At 46.6% G+C, this 13,987-nt stretch overlaps 1 protein-coding gene across 4 annotated transcripts in view; it reads right to left on the reverse strand.

The window, feature by feature from the left end:
• CLSTN1 (calsyntenin 1) overlaps nt 1-13,987 on the reverse strand; it is a 64,905-nt gene that overhangs the window by 8,309 nt on the left and 42,609 nt on the right. For 2 of the 4 annotated variants that reach the window (XM_035117898.2, XM_035117897.2), the window contains 8 exons: nt 13,091-13,339; nt 10,623-10,744; nt 10,174-10,336; nt 8,069-8,119; nt 6,345-6,502; nt 4,562-4,710; nt 2,674-2,900; nt 1,851-2,021 (listed from right to left, as the gene is read on the reverse strand). In XM_035117898.2, coding sequence (XP_034973789.2) covers nt 1,851-2,021; nt 2,674-2,900; nt 4,562-4,710; nt 6,345-6,502; nt 8,069-8,119; nt 10,174-10,336; nt 10,623-10,744; nt 13,091-13,339 — 1,290 coding nt within the window. The remainder of the gene's footprint in view (nt 1-1,850; nt 2,022-2,673; nt 2,901-4,561; nt 4,711-6,344; nt 6,503-8,068; nt 8,120-10,173; nt 10,337-10,622; nt 10,745-13,090; nt 13,340-13,987) is intronic. The other 2 variants (XM_035117900.2, XM_035117899.2) reach the window with 1 other exon arrangement.

Here is a 13,987-nt window from a genome sequence, read left to right on the forward strand (position 1 = left end):
AACTGCTACCCAAGTACCCCCCCCACCTGAAATGTAGCCCCCAATACTGGTTACAGCAGAAATCTGTCAAGAACATGAAAAATATCAAAATTATGGGGAGGTAAAAATGCCAAAATAAAACCTTCAGCTACATAAGGAGCCTTAAACATTCCACATTGCATGTTAATTAAGATGGAGGATTTACATCATTGTCTTTAATGTATACATGTTAAACCATACTTTAATAAATTAAGTTTTAAGAAATAGTTTTAATAAATTAATGGAATAAACGAGGAAGTATTCCATTAAGCATAGTTTCCTGTTTAACCCAAACTGGGAAAGTATAGCAAATTATGGTTAACTAGTGTCATTCAGCCCGTTTAATAAACGGGTGCTAGAACATTTGGCCTTTTTCGGCGGCACTTGGGGGGGCCGGCTGGCCCCTCCCATGGCTGCCGCTTCGTCGGAGTGCTCTGCTGAGCCAGCTGGCCTTCTCCTGGGCGGCCGCGATTCTTCTGAGGACTACGAGGGAAACGGTAGGCAGAGGGGTGGGGGGGGTGGAGAGAGCGTGTGTGTGCGTCAAGTCTCTGCGTCCAATCCCTGTGTCCGTGGGGCACATGCGCAGTAGCGTGGACACAGGGACTGGACGCAGAGACACTTGCACTTTATTATATAGGATGGGTTGAAAGCAAGCCAAGACAGTAAGCTGTGGTTTGACGTTGCATGTTCCAAACCTGTTGAACCACAGTGTTCCAGATCAAATGAGAAGGGAAACTACAGCGAATAGCATGCTTCCTGGCTTGTTTGCAGCAGGGTTGGGGAACCTGTGGCTCTCTAGATCAGGAATCCCCAAACTCCAGATGTTTTGGGACTACAATTCCCGTCATCCCTGACCACTGGTCCTGTTAGCTAGGGATGATGGAAGTTGTAGTCCCAAAACATCTGGAAGGGCGAGTTTGGGGAAGCCTGCTCCAGATGTTACTGGACTTGCACCCTGATTCCCGGCCATGCTGGCAGGGGATGATGGGAGCTGGAAGTCCAACAACATCTGGAGGTTCACAGGTTTCTCCATCCCTGGGGCTAAAGGGGGCCACAGAACTGCCCTTTGACGTATCAGAATCATATGCCTATCTTACCAGTACCAATGCTTTAAACATCCCAGCAAGTGGAGAGGAAGAGGGGACAGACACACCATGTCTGGCCTAACAAAAATGCCCCCTGCGCTTCTTCTGCAGAGATTCTTGTGGCACTTGAATGCTGCCATTAAGGCAGAGCTGTCCTGGCTGACGAATGAGTGAGACACTATGCATTATCTCCAACTAAGTCTAGACCCCTTGAAATTAATGGAGCCAAGTGAGTTGTGTTCATTGATTTCAATGGGTCCACTCTAAGCAGGACTGACACTGGATACAGCCCACTGTTTCTCTGATGAGAGATCAAGCCACCTTTAAGAGGGAGCATGGATGCCTTATTCTTGCTTTCACAAGAGGAACAAAGCACAAAGATACCTTTGTAAGAGAATGGAGGAGCTGAATTTTGCCTACAAATTCTCCTGAAAACCAAAGACCAGTTCCAAAGGTTTATGCAAACTTGTGGATCACTTAATAAGAACGTGTTTTGCAGGTGTATCTTGTTAAAAGTTTATGTACAAGAATGCAAGTTTTCATAATGTATTTTAGAGGGGACCTCCAGGGAAATTTAAATAACATTTTTAAAAGGCTTGCTTTCAGTTTAGTAAATACCAGCCGGGTCTGTAAATGGTTTATCACTGTGACTCTAAACTGAAATATATTTAAGACTTTGGGTCTCTGCCTTATTAATGCAATTAGGATTTCAAGCACATTCAGGTACAGAGGAAGAAAGTACAATACCGGTAATGATCATGCCCAGGTTGGAAGTGCTCATCTCCATCCCCTTCTGCTGCAGCCGGATCATGTCAACCTCCAGGCTCTCTTGCTCCTGGCTGAGCTCATCACCAACCACCGTAACCTCGCAGGTATCCAAGTTGTGCATGATCTCCTCAGACACCAGTGATTCTTGGACTGCAAAGGAGAGGAGGGAGGACGAGAAGATCAGGAAGGCAAGAAAACACACACAGAGTCTTCTTTGCTTCCAAGCTTTTGCCAGACACAGGGCTCACCCATTTGCCTAAGGGCTTGCTTTAGGACTAGAATCTTGAATGTTTCCTACATTAGGAAGCTGCCTTAGGACTGAGTCAAGCCACTGGCCCCATCGAGCTTAGTACTGCCTGTGTGACTGACACTGGCTCCCTAGGGCTTCAGTCTCTACTAGCGCTTCCTGGAGATGCTAGGAAAGGAACACAGGATCTTCTGCATGCAAAGCAGATGCTCTACCACTGAGCCACGGCCCTTCCTTTAAGACATAGGAGGTGCCTTACACTTAATCAGACTATTGGTCCATCTAGCTCAGTTCTGCCTGCACTGACTAGCAGCAGCTTCTCATTGTTTCAAAGTCAAGGAATCTTTCCCAGTCCTACTTGGAGGAGCCATTGCCCCTTCCCAACATTGACTGTTTTCCCCACGTTGTCTCTACTACTCTCTACCCACCCCCATCCCAGCCTCTCCCCCAAATCCAAGTTTTTCTGATAATCCCTCAAAACAGGGGTTGTATCATACCCTGCCGCCAGGCCACTAGCCCAAGTATGTGTTGCACAACTAGGTGAGTGGGCTTTACCTGTGGGGTCCTCATCTCCCTCCCCCTCCGGCTCAACCTCCCGCGTGATGGTGCTGATGATGCGAAGCTCGGGGAAGAGGGAGACCCCTTCGGGGCTCTCAAACTCCGAAGCCGAGCGGGCAAAGTGGTTGATGCCACTCAGGCTGATCTTGGGCTCTTCAGGCTGCAGGACCATGATGTAGCCGTCCACAAAGGGGATGGCGATGCAGGCTTCATCGTTGGAACACCTGCCAAAAAAGGGGGAAAAGGTGATAGGAGCCAGTTGCCATCAATGCCGGAGAGAGGGTGGTATCCCAGGAGGAAAAGACGCAAAGGACTAACTGTAAGAAAGAGGGCCTGTCTGAAATGTGGGCAGTGATCATCTTGAAAACCACACATCAGCTCTGCCTCTGAGCTGTCTTTATGCCAGATGGTGATTATAAGTTTGCTTTTTCCTCTCCTCCCTCCCTATCCTTATAATGGTGCTAGGGACGTGGGTGGCACTGTGGGTTAAACCACAGAGCCTAGGGCTTGCTGATCAGAAGGTCGGCGGTTCGAATCCCCGCAACGGGATGAGCTCCTGTTGCTTGGTCCCTGCTCCTGCCAACCTAGCAGTTCGAAAGCACGTCAAGTGCAAGTAGATAAATAGGTACCGCTCCAGCGGGAAGGTAAATGGCGTTTCCATGTGCTGCTCTGGTTCACCAGAAGCGGCTTAGTCATGCTGGCCACATGACCTGGAAACTGTATGCCGGGTCCCTCGGCCAGTAAAGCACTGCAACCCCAGAGTCGTCCGTGACTGGACCTAATGGTCAGAGGTCCCTTTACCTTTAAGCCACGGTTTGGATAAAGAGTGGGGCACAAATGCTCTAAATAAAGATAAAACACGTGGGCACATTCAGAGGGTTCTCCTCTTAAGGACATGGTGTGTGTGCCACGCCCAAATAACAAAAGTGCAGCATCTTCCATTATAGAACTCCTTCATTCTCTGCTCAGTGGTGGCTGCTCATGTGTGGAATGCTGTCCCCAGGAAGACACGTCTGGTACCATCCCTTATGTGCTTTCAGTTGCTTGGCAAATATATTTTTATCCCCCCAGGCCTCTGGACCTCCGTTTGGGAGGGTGCAGTATGTTTGGGGGGTTCTCTTCCTCCCCTCATCTTTTCAATAGGGCGGGCAGAGTTGGGTCTGCCTTTTATGCATGCTGCTAGTGAGTAATTTGGGTTGATTTTGTTTGCTTCCACAAGACGCTTTGAGTCACTTTCCTGAAAAACTGGTTGGCACCTGTCTGTCTTGGAAGACAATGGAAGAGTGTTCCTTTGCGGGAGAAGTCAAACTGTTGGAAGGTTACAGTGCCTGCTGTGGCTGTAGAGACCGTTACGGGAGAGACATGTTTTGTTGCAGCTAGAGAAGATGAAGGCATCTGGTTGTGCTGCTGCAGATGCAACACGGCGCTTCTTCTGATAACCATAATAATCTTACATCTTACCCAAGATGTGGAGGCATCTTCAAGACAACCGGGTAGAGTTGGGACCACGAGGGTAATCTAGTCTAATCCCGTCTATGGAATGCTCTCCCCAGGGAAGTTCGCCTGGAGCCTTCATTATACACCTTTAGGCAGCAGGCGAAAACGTTCCTTTTTAACTAAGCCTTTGGTTGATTTATTGACATCCAACACCCTTTTAGAATGTGGCTTTTGGGAGGGGGAATGTTATTGGGTTACTGCTTTTGGTTTGGTGTTGTGGTCTTGTTGTGAACTGTTCTGAGACTTCCAGGTATAGGGTGGTGTAGAAGTTGAATAAATAATACTACAACAACAACAACCTCCTGCAATGCAGGAATCTTTTGCCCAATGTGGGGCTCAAACCCACGACCCCGAGTCTCATGTGGCTTGCTCCCAAAGGGAAACTCACTTCACGGTGCTTGTGATCTTGATCCTCCGGATCCCAGGTGTGGGGAACTGGCGGGAGTTTAGGTAGGCGATGTGCTGCATGGCCTTGTCAAACCGGTCAATGTCGTCTCCTTCCAAGCTCAACACTGACTGGCTCGGGTTCATGTGGATCTGGAAGATCAGGCAGAGAGAAGAAGTGAGAAGGGCAGCAGGGGCAGGGGCAGGAAAGAGATCAGACCCAGGAAGTGCTAAAATAAAGCAATTCTGTGCCCAAGACTCCTCTATACAGAGACAGGAAAGGGAAGGACATTAGCTCAGTGGTAGAGCATCTGCTTTGCATGCAGATTGTCCCGTTTCAATCCTAAACATCTCCAGGTAGGGCTGGGAGAGACTCCTGCCTGAAATCCTGGAGAGCTGGTGCCAGTCAGTGTGGACTATATTGAGCTAGATGGACCAGTGGCCTCAGTATAAGGCAGCTTCCTGTGTCCCTAGGTCTTTAGGGAAGGGCCAAAAGTCAGGGATCACAGAACCCGATTCTCCAGGTAGGACTGGGAATGTCCCCATCTGAAATCCTGGAGAGCTGCTGTCAACCTGTGTGGACATTACTGAGCTAAATGGGACTGATGGTCAGACTCTGTATAAGGCAGCTTCCTCTGTCTCTATGTTTCTTCAACAGTTACTGATTAAAGAGTAATTTATTAACCAGAATTTGCCTGACTGCCCCCAATTAGCTTGAAAAGGTAGCAACACAATAACTGTGGGTGTATTTCACCATCCAAGAAAACATCCTCAGGACCGGGCTGGTTCCTAAGTCTCTAGTAATCCATCCAATTCTGCATGCATACTGTATTTTCTATGCTGCCGCAACCCCCCTACAACTGCAAGGTCACAGTTCTCCATGCCTCAGCAAGTAAAGAGAAGAAAGGTATATGGGGGCGAAGGAGTATTCTTCTCCCTTAATTTGCTTCTCCCAATACAAGAGAATTCCAAGCAAATTTATGGGATGATTATTAATCCGAGGCATGTAGGGAGCCATTTCAGAACAATGGCTCATTCAGCTCTGTATAAACTGGCAGCAGCTCACCAATAATATGGCAATTAAAGCATAAATAATCCAAATGCATCTTTCATATTTATTTAGACCATTTTTTCACTGCTTAATATATAAGAAGTGCCTGTAAGTTGTGTACAGAAAACTGAAGCAGCAACAAACATTACAGTAATACACAATACAAGTTAAAAACAAACGCATGCAGTGCATGTGCTGTAAGTGGCAAGTGTGTGCCCATGTATGCACTGAACACATCCTTCCTGACCATGCCCAAGGCTTGAACCTGGGCCATTAGGTTATGTTATTGCTTTCGTATACCGCCTTTCTGCCAAGGTATCAAAGGCCGAAATTAAAATGCTAAAATAAATAGACGGTTTACAATACAGAGCAATCGGGTCCTCTTGGGCTGATTGGTGGCAAAAGCCCACCCACGCCCTCCCAATGCCAGTCTGAGCATCCAGGATCCTGCCTTCCTGCAGGGCATGCAAGGTTTAAGTAGCCCCAGGGAAGATGGAGTGGTTGCCCAGCAGTTCAGCTCTGCTGGGAGCTCATGCTATCTGCTCCCTGGCCTTGATTTCCTCCTTTTAGGCACCCCTGCTTTAGAGCCACCAGGCGGTGCCGGGACAGACGTCATTCCTGCTCTCATTAGAGAAAGGAGAGGAGGATGTGTGTGTGAGAGAGACACATAACATGTCATCCTAATTGATCTCTGTTCTGCCAATGAATCAAGGGTCCCTCTGCTGCACAAGTTTACCTTCAGGCCTTTGCCGACGCCATCTGAGGTCTGTAAATCCAGTCCTTCCTTGCAGGTGTAAAGGCAGTCAATCACCTTCTTGTTCTCCAGTTTACCAGAGCGGATCATTAAGCCGGCCAAGTTGCCTCGGAAGAACTGAGCCATGCGGAGCTCTCCACCTTTATGGAGCAAAGGAAGACATCTTGAGCATCATACAAGTTTGCTCCAGGGGGGGTGGGATGCGTTTGTTTAAAGTGCCAACTGTGCTTTGGTTCTTAAAACTGGCATGCAGGTTAGTTTAGTGCCCATTCTTGTGTTAACCTTGCAAGTATGTTCAAGCACAAAGGTGGGGGGGGGGGTGTAGAAAACTCAAAAAGAATGAAAGAAGTCCACTCATGCAATAAATATGTCTTCTGAGGCAAGGATGGAATGACCCTACTCAGTGCTGAAGGAAAGGGGTACAATCCTTTGGTCATCACAAACAGGATTTTCTCCCTTAGAAGCAGACTCTTCAAAAGGCCAAGGATACCTTCATAACTGTAACTGCAGTACGGAAACTGCACCTCCCACTTAAATAAAAATATTTACACAACAGTCCATCCAAGTAACAACCGCTGCTCAATCAGACACCAGGTGCAGGAAGCTACCTCATTTGGAGGCAGTTTCCTTCTACTGAATGTGAGAAGCTGCCTCATACTGACTTGGAAAACTGGACCTTTCAGCTCTGCATTGACTAGCAGCAATTCTCCAGGGGCCTTTTCCAACCCCATTTGGCAATACCACAGATTGAACCTGGGGCTTTCTCCATGTAAAAGAAATACTCTACCACTGAGCTACTGCCCTTTCCTGAAGCTATTAGGAGAAGATGAAGCTAGGAAGACCAATCTTTGCATGGGCTATTCCAACACACCTCTTCTAATATGATGTTAACCATGACACACTTCTACAGTCTTTTTTCTTTTTTTAATGATGCTTTTTACCTTTTGGAACTATTGCTTTCATATGCACATACACAGAGTTAACCTCTCAAGATCCACAGAAATTAATCTAAAATTTCTTTAATCGGATGACAGCCTTCTTCAAAATTAAGTATTCTATTATTTAACAGTTCTCAAAAGTTAGTTTTTAACTTCACCGTTCAAGATGAGAATAATTAGAAGGTATTATTCTACCCTGTACAGCACTTCATATAAAAGGTGCAATTTAAAATTAACGAAAGTCTTGGTTTAATTGTCTCAAGCAGAGATGTTAAATCCACCGAGCCGTTTCCAACAGACCTGGAAATATCAGCTGCCAGTCACAAGAGTTTTACAGCTGTGTATGTAATAGACCCTCCCCAAACATATCGGCTGGCAAGTCATTCCAGCGCTTCCTCCAACCTCTTGTTATGGGACATGCAAATTTATAGAAGAGGCAGCTCTTCTGATTGACCATTCGATTCAAGGGAGTGAGGGCTGAACCATCAAAGCAATTGACAAACTGTCTCATTTCAAAGCAGCCTTTTAAACTGCTTTTAATCTTGCAATTATCACCAATGATAGATAAAAAGAAAAGAAGTGAACATTCAAGAAACAACCAAACAAGAAAAAAAGAAGAAGCACAATGGAAGAAAACAAGCCCAGCAACACAATAATAATGTAGCTTCGATGACCATAATGCAATGCTGGCATGTCATGCTTGTGTGAGATGAAGCTTTATCTCAGCATAGAAGTGAAAGGGGGGGAATAAGTAAGAACACCAGCAACCTGCAGGAGTCTCGGTCGCTTTTTCTGTGTCATTCTCATTTCCTGTATATTCTGCAGAAAAGCAAGACGAAAGAATAGGAACAAGGAGAAGAGAAAAAGGAACCGGGTGGTTAGGACCTGGAGGTTTCTCTGACGCAGTGCACATGCCTTGGAGGACGTGCTTTGTTTACCAGATGCCCATCTCCCTCTCTGCATTCAGTACTATATATATTCTTAAATTCTCTCCCCATCCTATATTGGTCCTCCTGCCAAGGAAACCTTTAGTCTGTATCGGGGAACTCCAAGAAGACTGCAGAAGGACACTTTCCAGAGGGCACACTTGGAGATGGATCTTCATGTGTGGCAGGGTGTAGCAGGGATGATGTGAAGGAACTCAGAGGGGACATAAAGGAAAGGGACAAATTCAACTGCAGGTTTCAGGTGGAAACCTTTCCCAGACCTACCAGGAGATGCTGCCGGGGGCTGAACTTGGGACCTTCTGCATGCAAGGCAGGTGCTCTACATCTACACTAGGACCCTTCCCTTGAGACATAGGAACACAGCAAGCTGTCTTACACCATCTAGTTCAGGCATCCCCAAACTGCAGCCCTCCAGATGTTTTGGCCTACACTCCCATGATCCCTAGCTAACAGGACCAGTGATTGGGGAAGATGGGAATTGTAGTCCACAACATCTGGAGGGCCAAAGTTTGGGGATGCCTGATCTAGTTCTGTACAAGGACTGAAGAACCTGCGAGCTTCTGCATGAAAAGCAGTTCCACCACTGAGCTATGGCTCTTTCCTGTTGAACAGAAGTTTACACATAGGGAAGCATACAAATCTCTGTTCCCCCCCCATAATGCAGTATAAGGTGGTGCATTTGATCTTACTACCTTCCTCATTCCACTACAGGTGTAAGCCTGAGCCACAGCTGGCTAGGTCATGACCCGCCAGGCCTGCTAAGCCTAGCTGCGTAAGACGAAAGTGCAATCGCTTAACACACCCAAGGGGAACAAATAATTGCCTCTTAGGGACACCTAAGTGCCATTTTGACCATACAAATCAGGAAGCACAGAGAAACCATCAGCACATGCCGACATTGCAGCGAGAGTTCTTCTAGGCATTCAAGAAGATTCACCTGTTCTTTATATCATTTTCACATTTAAAATTGCATTTCAAAAGCTTTAAATATATGCCGGGAAATAGTCTTGCAGGATATAATAGTTAGGGATTGTATTCTGAAGCTTACCCTGTTCAGAGTAAATCCACTGAAACTAATGGCCATGACTAACTTAGATTCATTTATTTGAATCGGTCCCACTCTGAGTCGGACTTAGCTGGATACTAATCCTACGAATAAATATGCCATTTATGGTGCTAACTCCCTCCTCCCCCCTCCCACTTTTAGCCTAGATACAGCAGGTGTCTTTCATTTGGTGATCTACATCCCTTCCTCCACTCTTGGGATGAATCCCAGAAGCCATTTTCTCAAGATGCTGACGAGGGAGAGCGTCACTGGCCTTGAAGGCTGTGATTCAGCAATATGAATCCTCGAGGGAACGGCCGTTTAAACCTGCTTTGCATGTTAAAACCTACAGCTACTGCTGTGTTTCTTTTTATAGACATAAGCAGTAAAATCCTCCAACACACAGAGACAGAGGGTAAATTACTCCATCAAAATCCTCAAAACCAAGCGTGTGGTCCCAGAGGGAGGAAAACACAAGAAATTTAGCATTCATGTAACTTCTAACCAAGTTCAAGAGCACAACTTCTTCATTCCAAGGTGAGGTTTTCTCCACTGATGTTCTCAAGATTTGCAACAAATGTTTTGCTTTTATTTAACTCTGCCAACAGACTGCGAGGATGCCAATCACCCAGGCTTCACAGACATCCCAAAATAATTAGGAGGAGAGAGAACAGGCTGCACAATTAGCTCCTATGCATTCCCCATTGAAAATGCATTGCTATTTTCAACCTCCATCTGTTCTCTTGCACAGCCTCACTGCAGAGATGCAAGCTCAGTAGAGTTTTTGCACACAAACTAGAACAGAACAAGAGTTCTGGACAAATGACCTACAACTATTCTTCCATCTTTGAGAAGCCTGCAGCTAAAAAAAGGTAAGCTACCTTGCCAGCAGGCTCCGACCACCAGCTGGGATTCTATTTTGGAGGGATGGAGCGGGTAGTCTTCTGTCACTGATAGAGGGTCAAAGGAAACTCCGTCCACGTACAGGGTCACTGCTGGAAATTCGACATTGAGGACATAGTGATGCCATTCCTTGTCACACACCTGGAAAAGGAACAAGAGTTTTTAAATGGCAGGAAGGAGGGAGGGAACCTTTACCAGTACTTTGCGCCAGATGACTTCCTTTCACATCCAGTTCTTGATAATAAAAACACAATTTTGTCAAAGATACCGAAAGCAGGAGTGTTACTGTATCGCTACCCCATTACAGTTCCATAACGAACATTTCGTTCGTTTGGGATGGCCTGTTCCTCCTGCAAATTGACATACAAAGACTGGCTATTGATCAATCTAATATTACACCCAGGGCTGCCTCCTCTTATAAACCCACCTGGTTCAGCTTCCAGTGGAATTCTGCTGGTTTGTAACTCTGCCCCTCCGAAGGATCTTGGCGAAAGAGGAACCCGAGACGGCAATTGTGCACATAGAGGGAATAGTGGTGCCGGTTCATATCTGTCACAAGAAAGATCAGGCATGTGTTACCATTTCCCTTTCCTCCAGCTGTAAAGCTAGTGAACATTTGGATCCTGTTATACATGTTACAATCCAGCACATTCTTGTCACAGCATAAGCATGGGATGGGGAACCTTTCCAGCAGGTGGGCTAGATCCTCATCTCCACACCCCTTCTGGGATAAACGTGACGGGTGGGTGGGGTCCACCGCCTGCCAATCACCTGATGTCACAAAGACATCTCCAGCAATGCTGGGCTTTGAAGCTCTGATTGTCGGGACTTCAAAGCTGCCTGAAAGCCCTTTTGCAAGAAGCCCCATGCTGCGGTTTAAATTTCAGAAAACTGCAGTGTCAAGAGTGGGGCAGAGCTGCTTGCATGAGGGCTTTTAAATAGCCCTGCACTCTGCTTTTCAGATGGTTAAGCAGCAGTGCCAGGAAGGAGAACGCAGCTGCCTTACTTCAGCAAAGGAACAATCGGAAACTCACTTTAAGCTCTCAAGTTTATCTTTGAAGCCTTGCCCTTACCTGCCCCACACCTGATGTCAGGTATGACAGCAAGGTGTAGGATGGGTAGGCATGGCTTGCCCCAAAATACCATGGCCTGGCAAGCTAACTCTGCACCCTTCAGGTTGAGGGTTCCCCACCCCTGCAGTAAAGGGAGGTGCTTAGCAAAAAAGGATGCAGGAGGCCTAATCAAAGGGAGACCATTTCCATGGCAGAAATGCTTCCCCTTAGGGCAGTTCCATAGTAACTGCTCTTTGAAAGTCCAAGACATTTCAGGAAAATGTCTGCTTCTCAACTAATGGCTCGGCCAAATTTTGCACAGAGGTGCAATAAGAAGAAATAGGCTAGCACTGAAGTGAAATAATAAATGGCAGTACTCTGGTTTGCTAGTCTTGTGACAGCCTTCAGCCTGGAATTCGGAGCCGGGGTGGCTTTTCACACAAGAGCACCCCTGCTTCCCCATTCAGTGTGAAAGGGACCCAGAAAAGCAACTTTGCTGATAAGGGTGCATGGATTTAATGACAGTTCCCCTGTGCTGAAAAGCATGGAATTAGTTTCTGGGAAAGGGTCTGGATTACAATGGATTTCAAGAGCATAGTCTTGCTTGACAAGCTGCCAAAAAAAAATCCAGATTGTTCAACAATAGTTGGCCATGGAGTTCAGGGTTTTTTGGAGCCCTCTGGGAGGAAGGGGCAGAAAAGATTCACAACGCCTCAACACCAACACACACTGGGGGATGCGTTCACATGAATCCATCTTTAAGCCACTACCACCAAGATAAGAGAAAACTGTAAATCTGCTGTACTCAGGAATCAAATTCTCTGTGGCCGAGAGCATCCTTCTGCAGAACCACATCCAAGAATGAATGGAATAATTCACCCATGTTTTAAAAGCTTCATCTCCAGCCTAATTATTTTCAGGGTCCCAGATGATCTCTTTTTAATTAAGGGAAACATCTTAAGTTGGCCTTACCCCAATTCTTTTAAGTGAAAGCATGGAAGCTTCTGCTTGAAGAGAGCACTTTTGAACACAGCCAGCTTTTGACTGATATGCCTTGATCTTTTCCCCTTATTAAGTGGAGACTGATCAAAAAGGAGGAAGAGGCCCTTTCCCAAGGTGTCCTCCAGATGTTGTTTGCTAGACTGCCTGGGGCTGATGGGAGCTGTAGTTCAACTACGTCTCAGGGAAGGCTAGTTTAAGCTTTGGGAGATCAAAGTTTTAGTTGCTCATAAAGGCTGCTTCAGCCCCAAGATGACAAGACACACAATTCCTTTCTGCACTGCTAAGGTGCAATGTACAAAACCCAAATGACCGCATCTCCTTTGGCTCAATACCACCTTTCCAGAGTATTGTTGGCATCATTCAAAGACTGATGCTATTGACAAAGAGATTGGGGAGGGGAAATGCAGGACAGAAGAGAAAAACATGTTTTCCCAGAAAATGTCAATCAAGACTTTTGTGCACTCTGTTCATTTTTTATCAGCATACTGAGGGATCATATTGCAACACCTGCTGGAGAAAACTGGAAAGCAGCAACTCCCACACTTCTGACTGCCACTAACATGAAGAATCAGATACATTTACCCACCACCACCAACCCTGCCCCTCACCCACACCAAACACACAAAATCAGAACAGACTGCAGCATCCTTTGCCATATTATAATGGAATAGCAATGGTGAGCCCTGGGCAACCATTCTTACACTGATGCAATCAGGTTCTCCCTCCCTCCAGCTCACAGAACTTGGAATGTTTGCTAACGTTCTGTGGCATTGCAATGGTTCAGCCAGTCCTAAAAGCCCCCCTTTTTAGCCCAAGGGTTCCCCTTCCCCGCCCATTCCACCTGTCTTGTCTGAGTTGCAGATGATGGTCTCCTTCTCCCTGGCCCCAGGCCCATGCCTCATCCACACCGAAATCACAAAAGGCTCTTTCATGTTGACAGTGACAATGTTGTCTGGGACCTTCACGGCTTGGGTGCCATTGAACTCGAAGACCTGGTCGCTGTCATGGCCGTTGTCAGTCGGAAGGCCTATCGTCCAGTTCGCTGTGCTGCTTGGAGGAGGAAGCAGCTCAGCCGTGCCAGAGGAAGCACCTGCAATTAAAACCATCAACATGTCACAGCAGACTGCCAACAGAGGAAACACATTTTGTGTGTGTGTGTGTGTGTGTGTGTGTATGTCATCTGTTGTTAGGAAAAAATGCTAGACCTTCACAGCATTAGCAGCAAGAATTCAGAGTCAGCATTGTTTGCTGAACTTCCACTGTAGTGGAGCTAGACAGACCCCCCCAGCTTTAAAAATGGCTCCCTTTCCCTATTTAACCCACTGGCCAATATCCAGGTTCCACTGCCCTCAGTATCTCTGCACTGTGAGAACTGCATTACACTCTAATGGTGCTTCTCTTGTTGAATTCTTGCTTCAAACTGAAGAAGGATCCATCACCATTTACAGCTCCTTCCTCTCATATGGCTTCTGTCGTCCAATCCCTCAAGCTCAGCCTTCCATGCACCATCACTGCTGCTGCTGCTGCTGCCGCACTCAGAGGCTGCTAATTCTCAGGAGCAAGGGAAGGAACCAAACCCTGCCCTAACAATTGCCATCGTTGCTCGTTCCCTTGGAGAATGTTCAGCTGACAGGAGCCATGGAGGAAGACCAAAGCCATCTCTCAAGAGCTTGCGCTGGGAATTGTTTGTATAAGGATATTGACACCATGCTATGCAGCTAAGATTGGCTCCCAAAGG

Source organism: Zootoca vivipara, chromosome 6, assembly GCF_963506605.1.
Source record: "Zootoca vivipara chromosome 6, rZooViv1.1, whole genome shotgun sequence".
In the NCBI taxonomy this organism is placed as follows: Eukaryota; Metazoa; Chordata; class Lepidosauria; order Squamata; family Lacertidae; genus Zootoca; species Zootoca vivipara.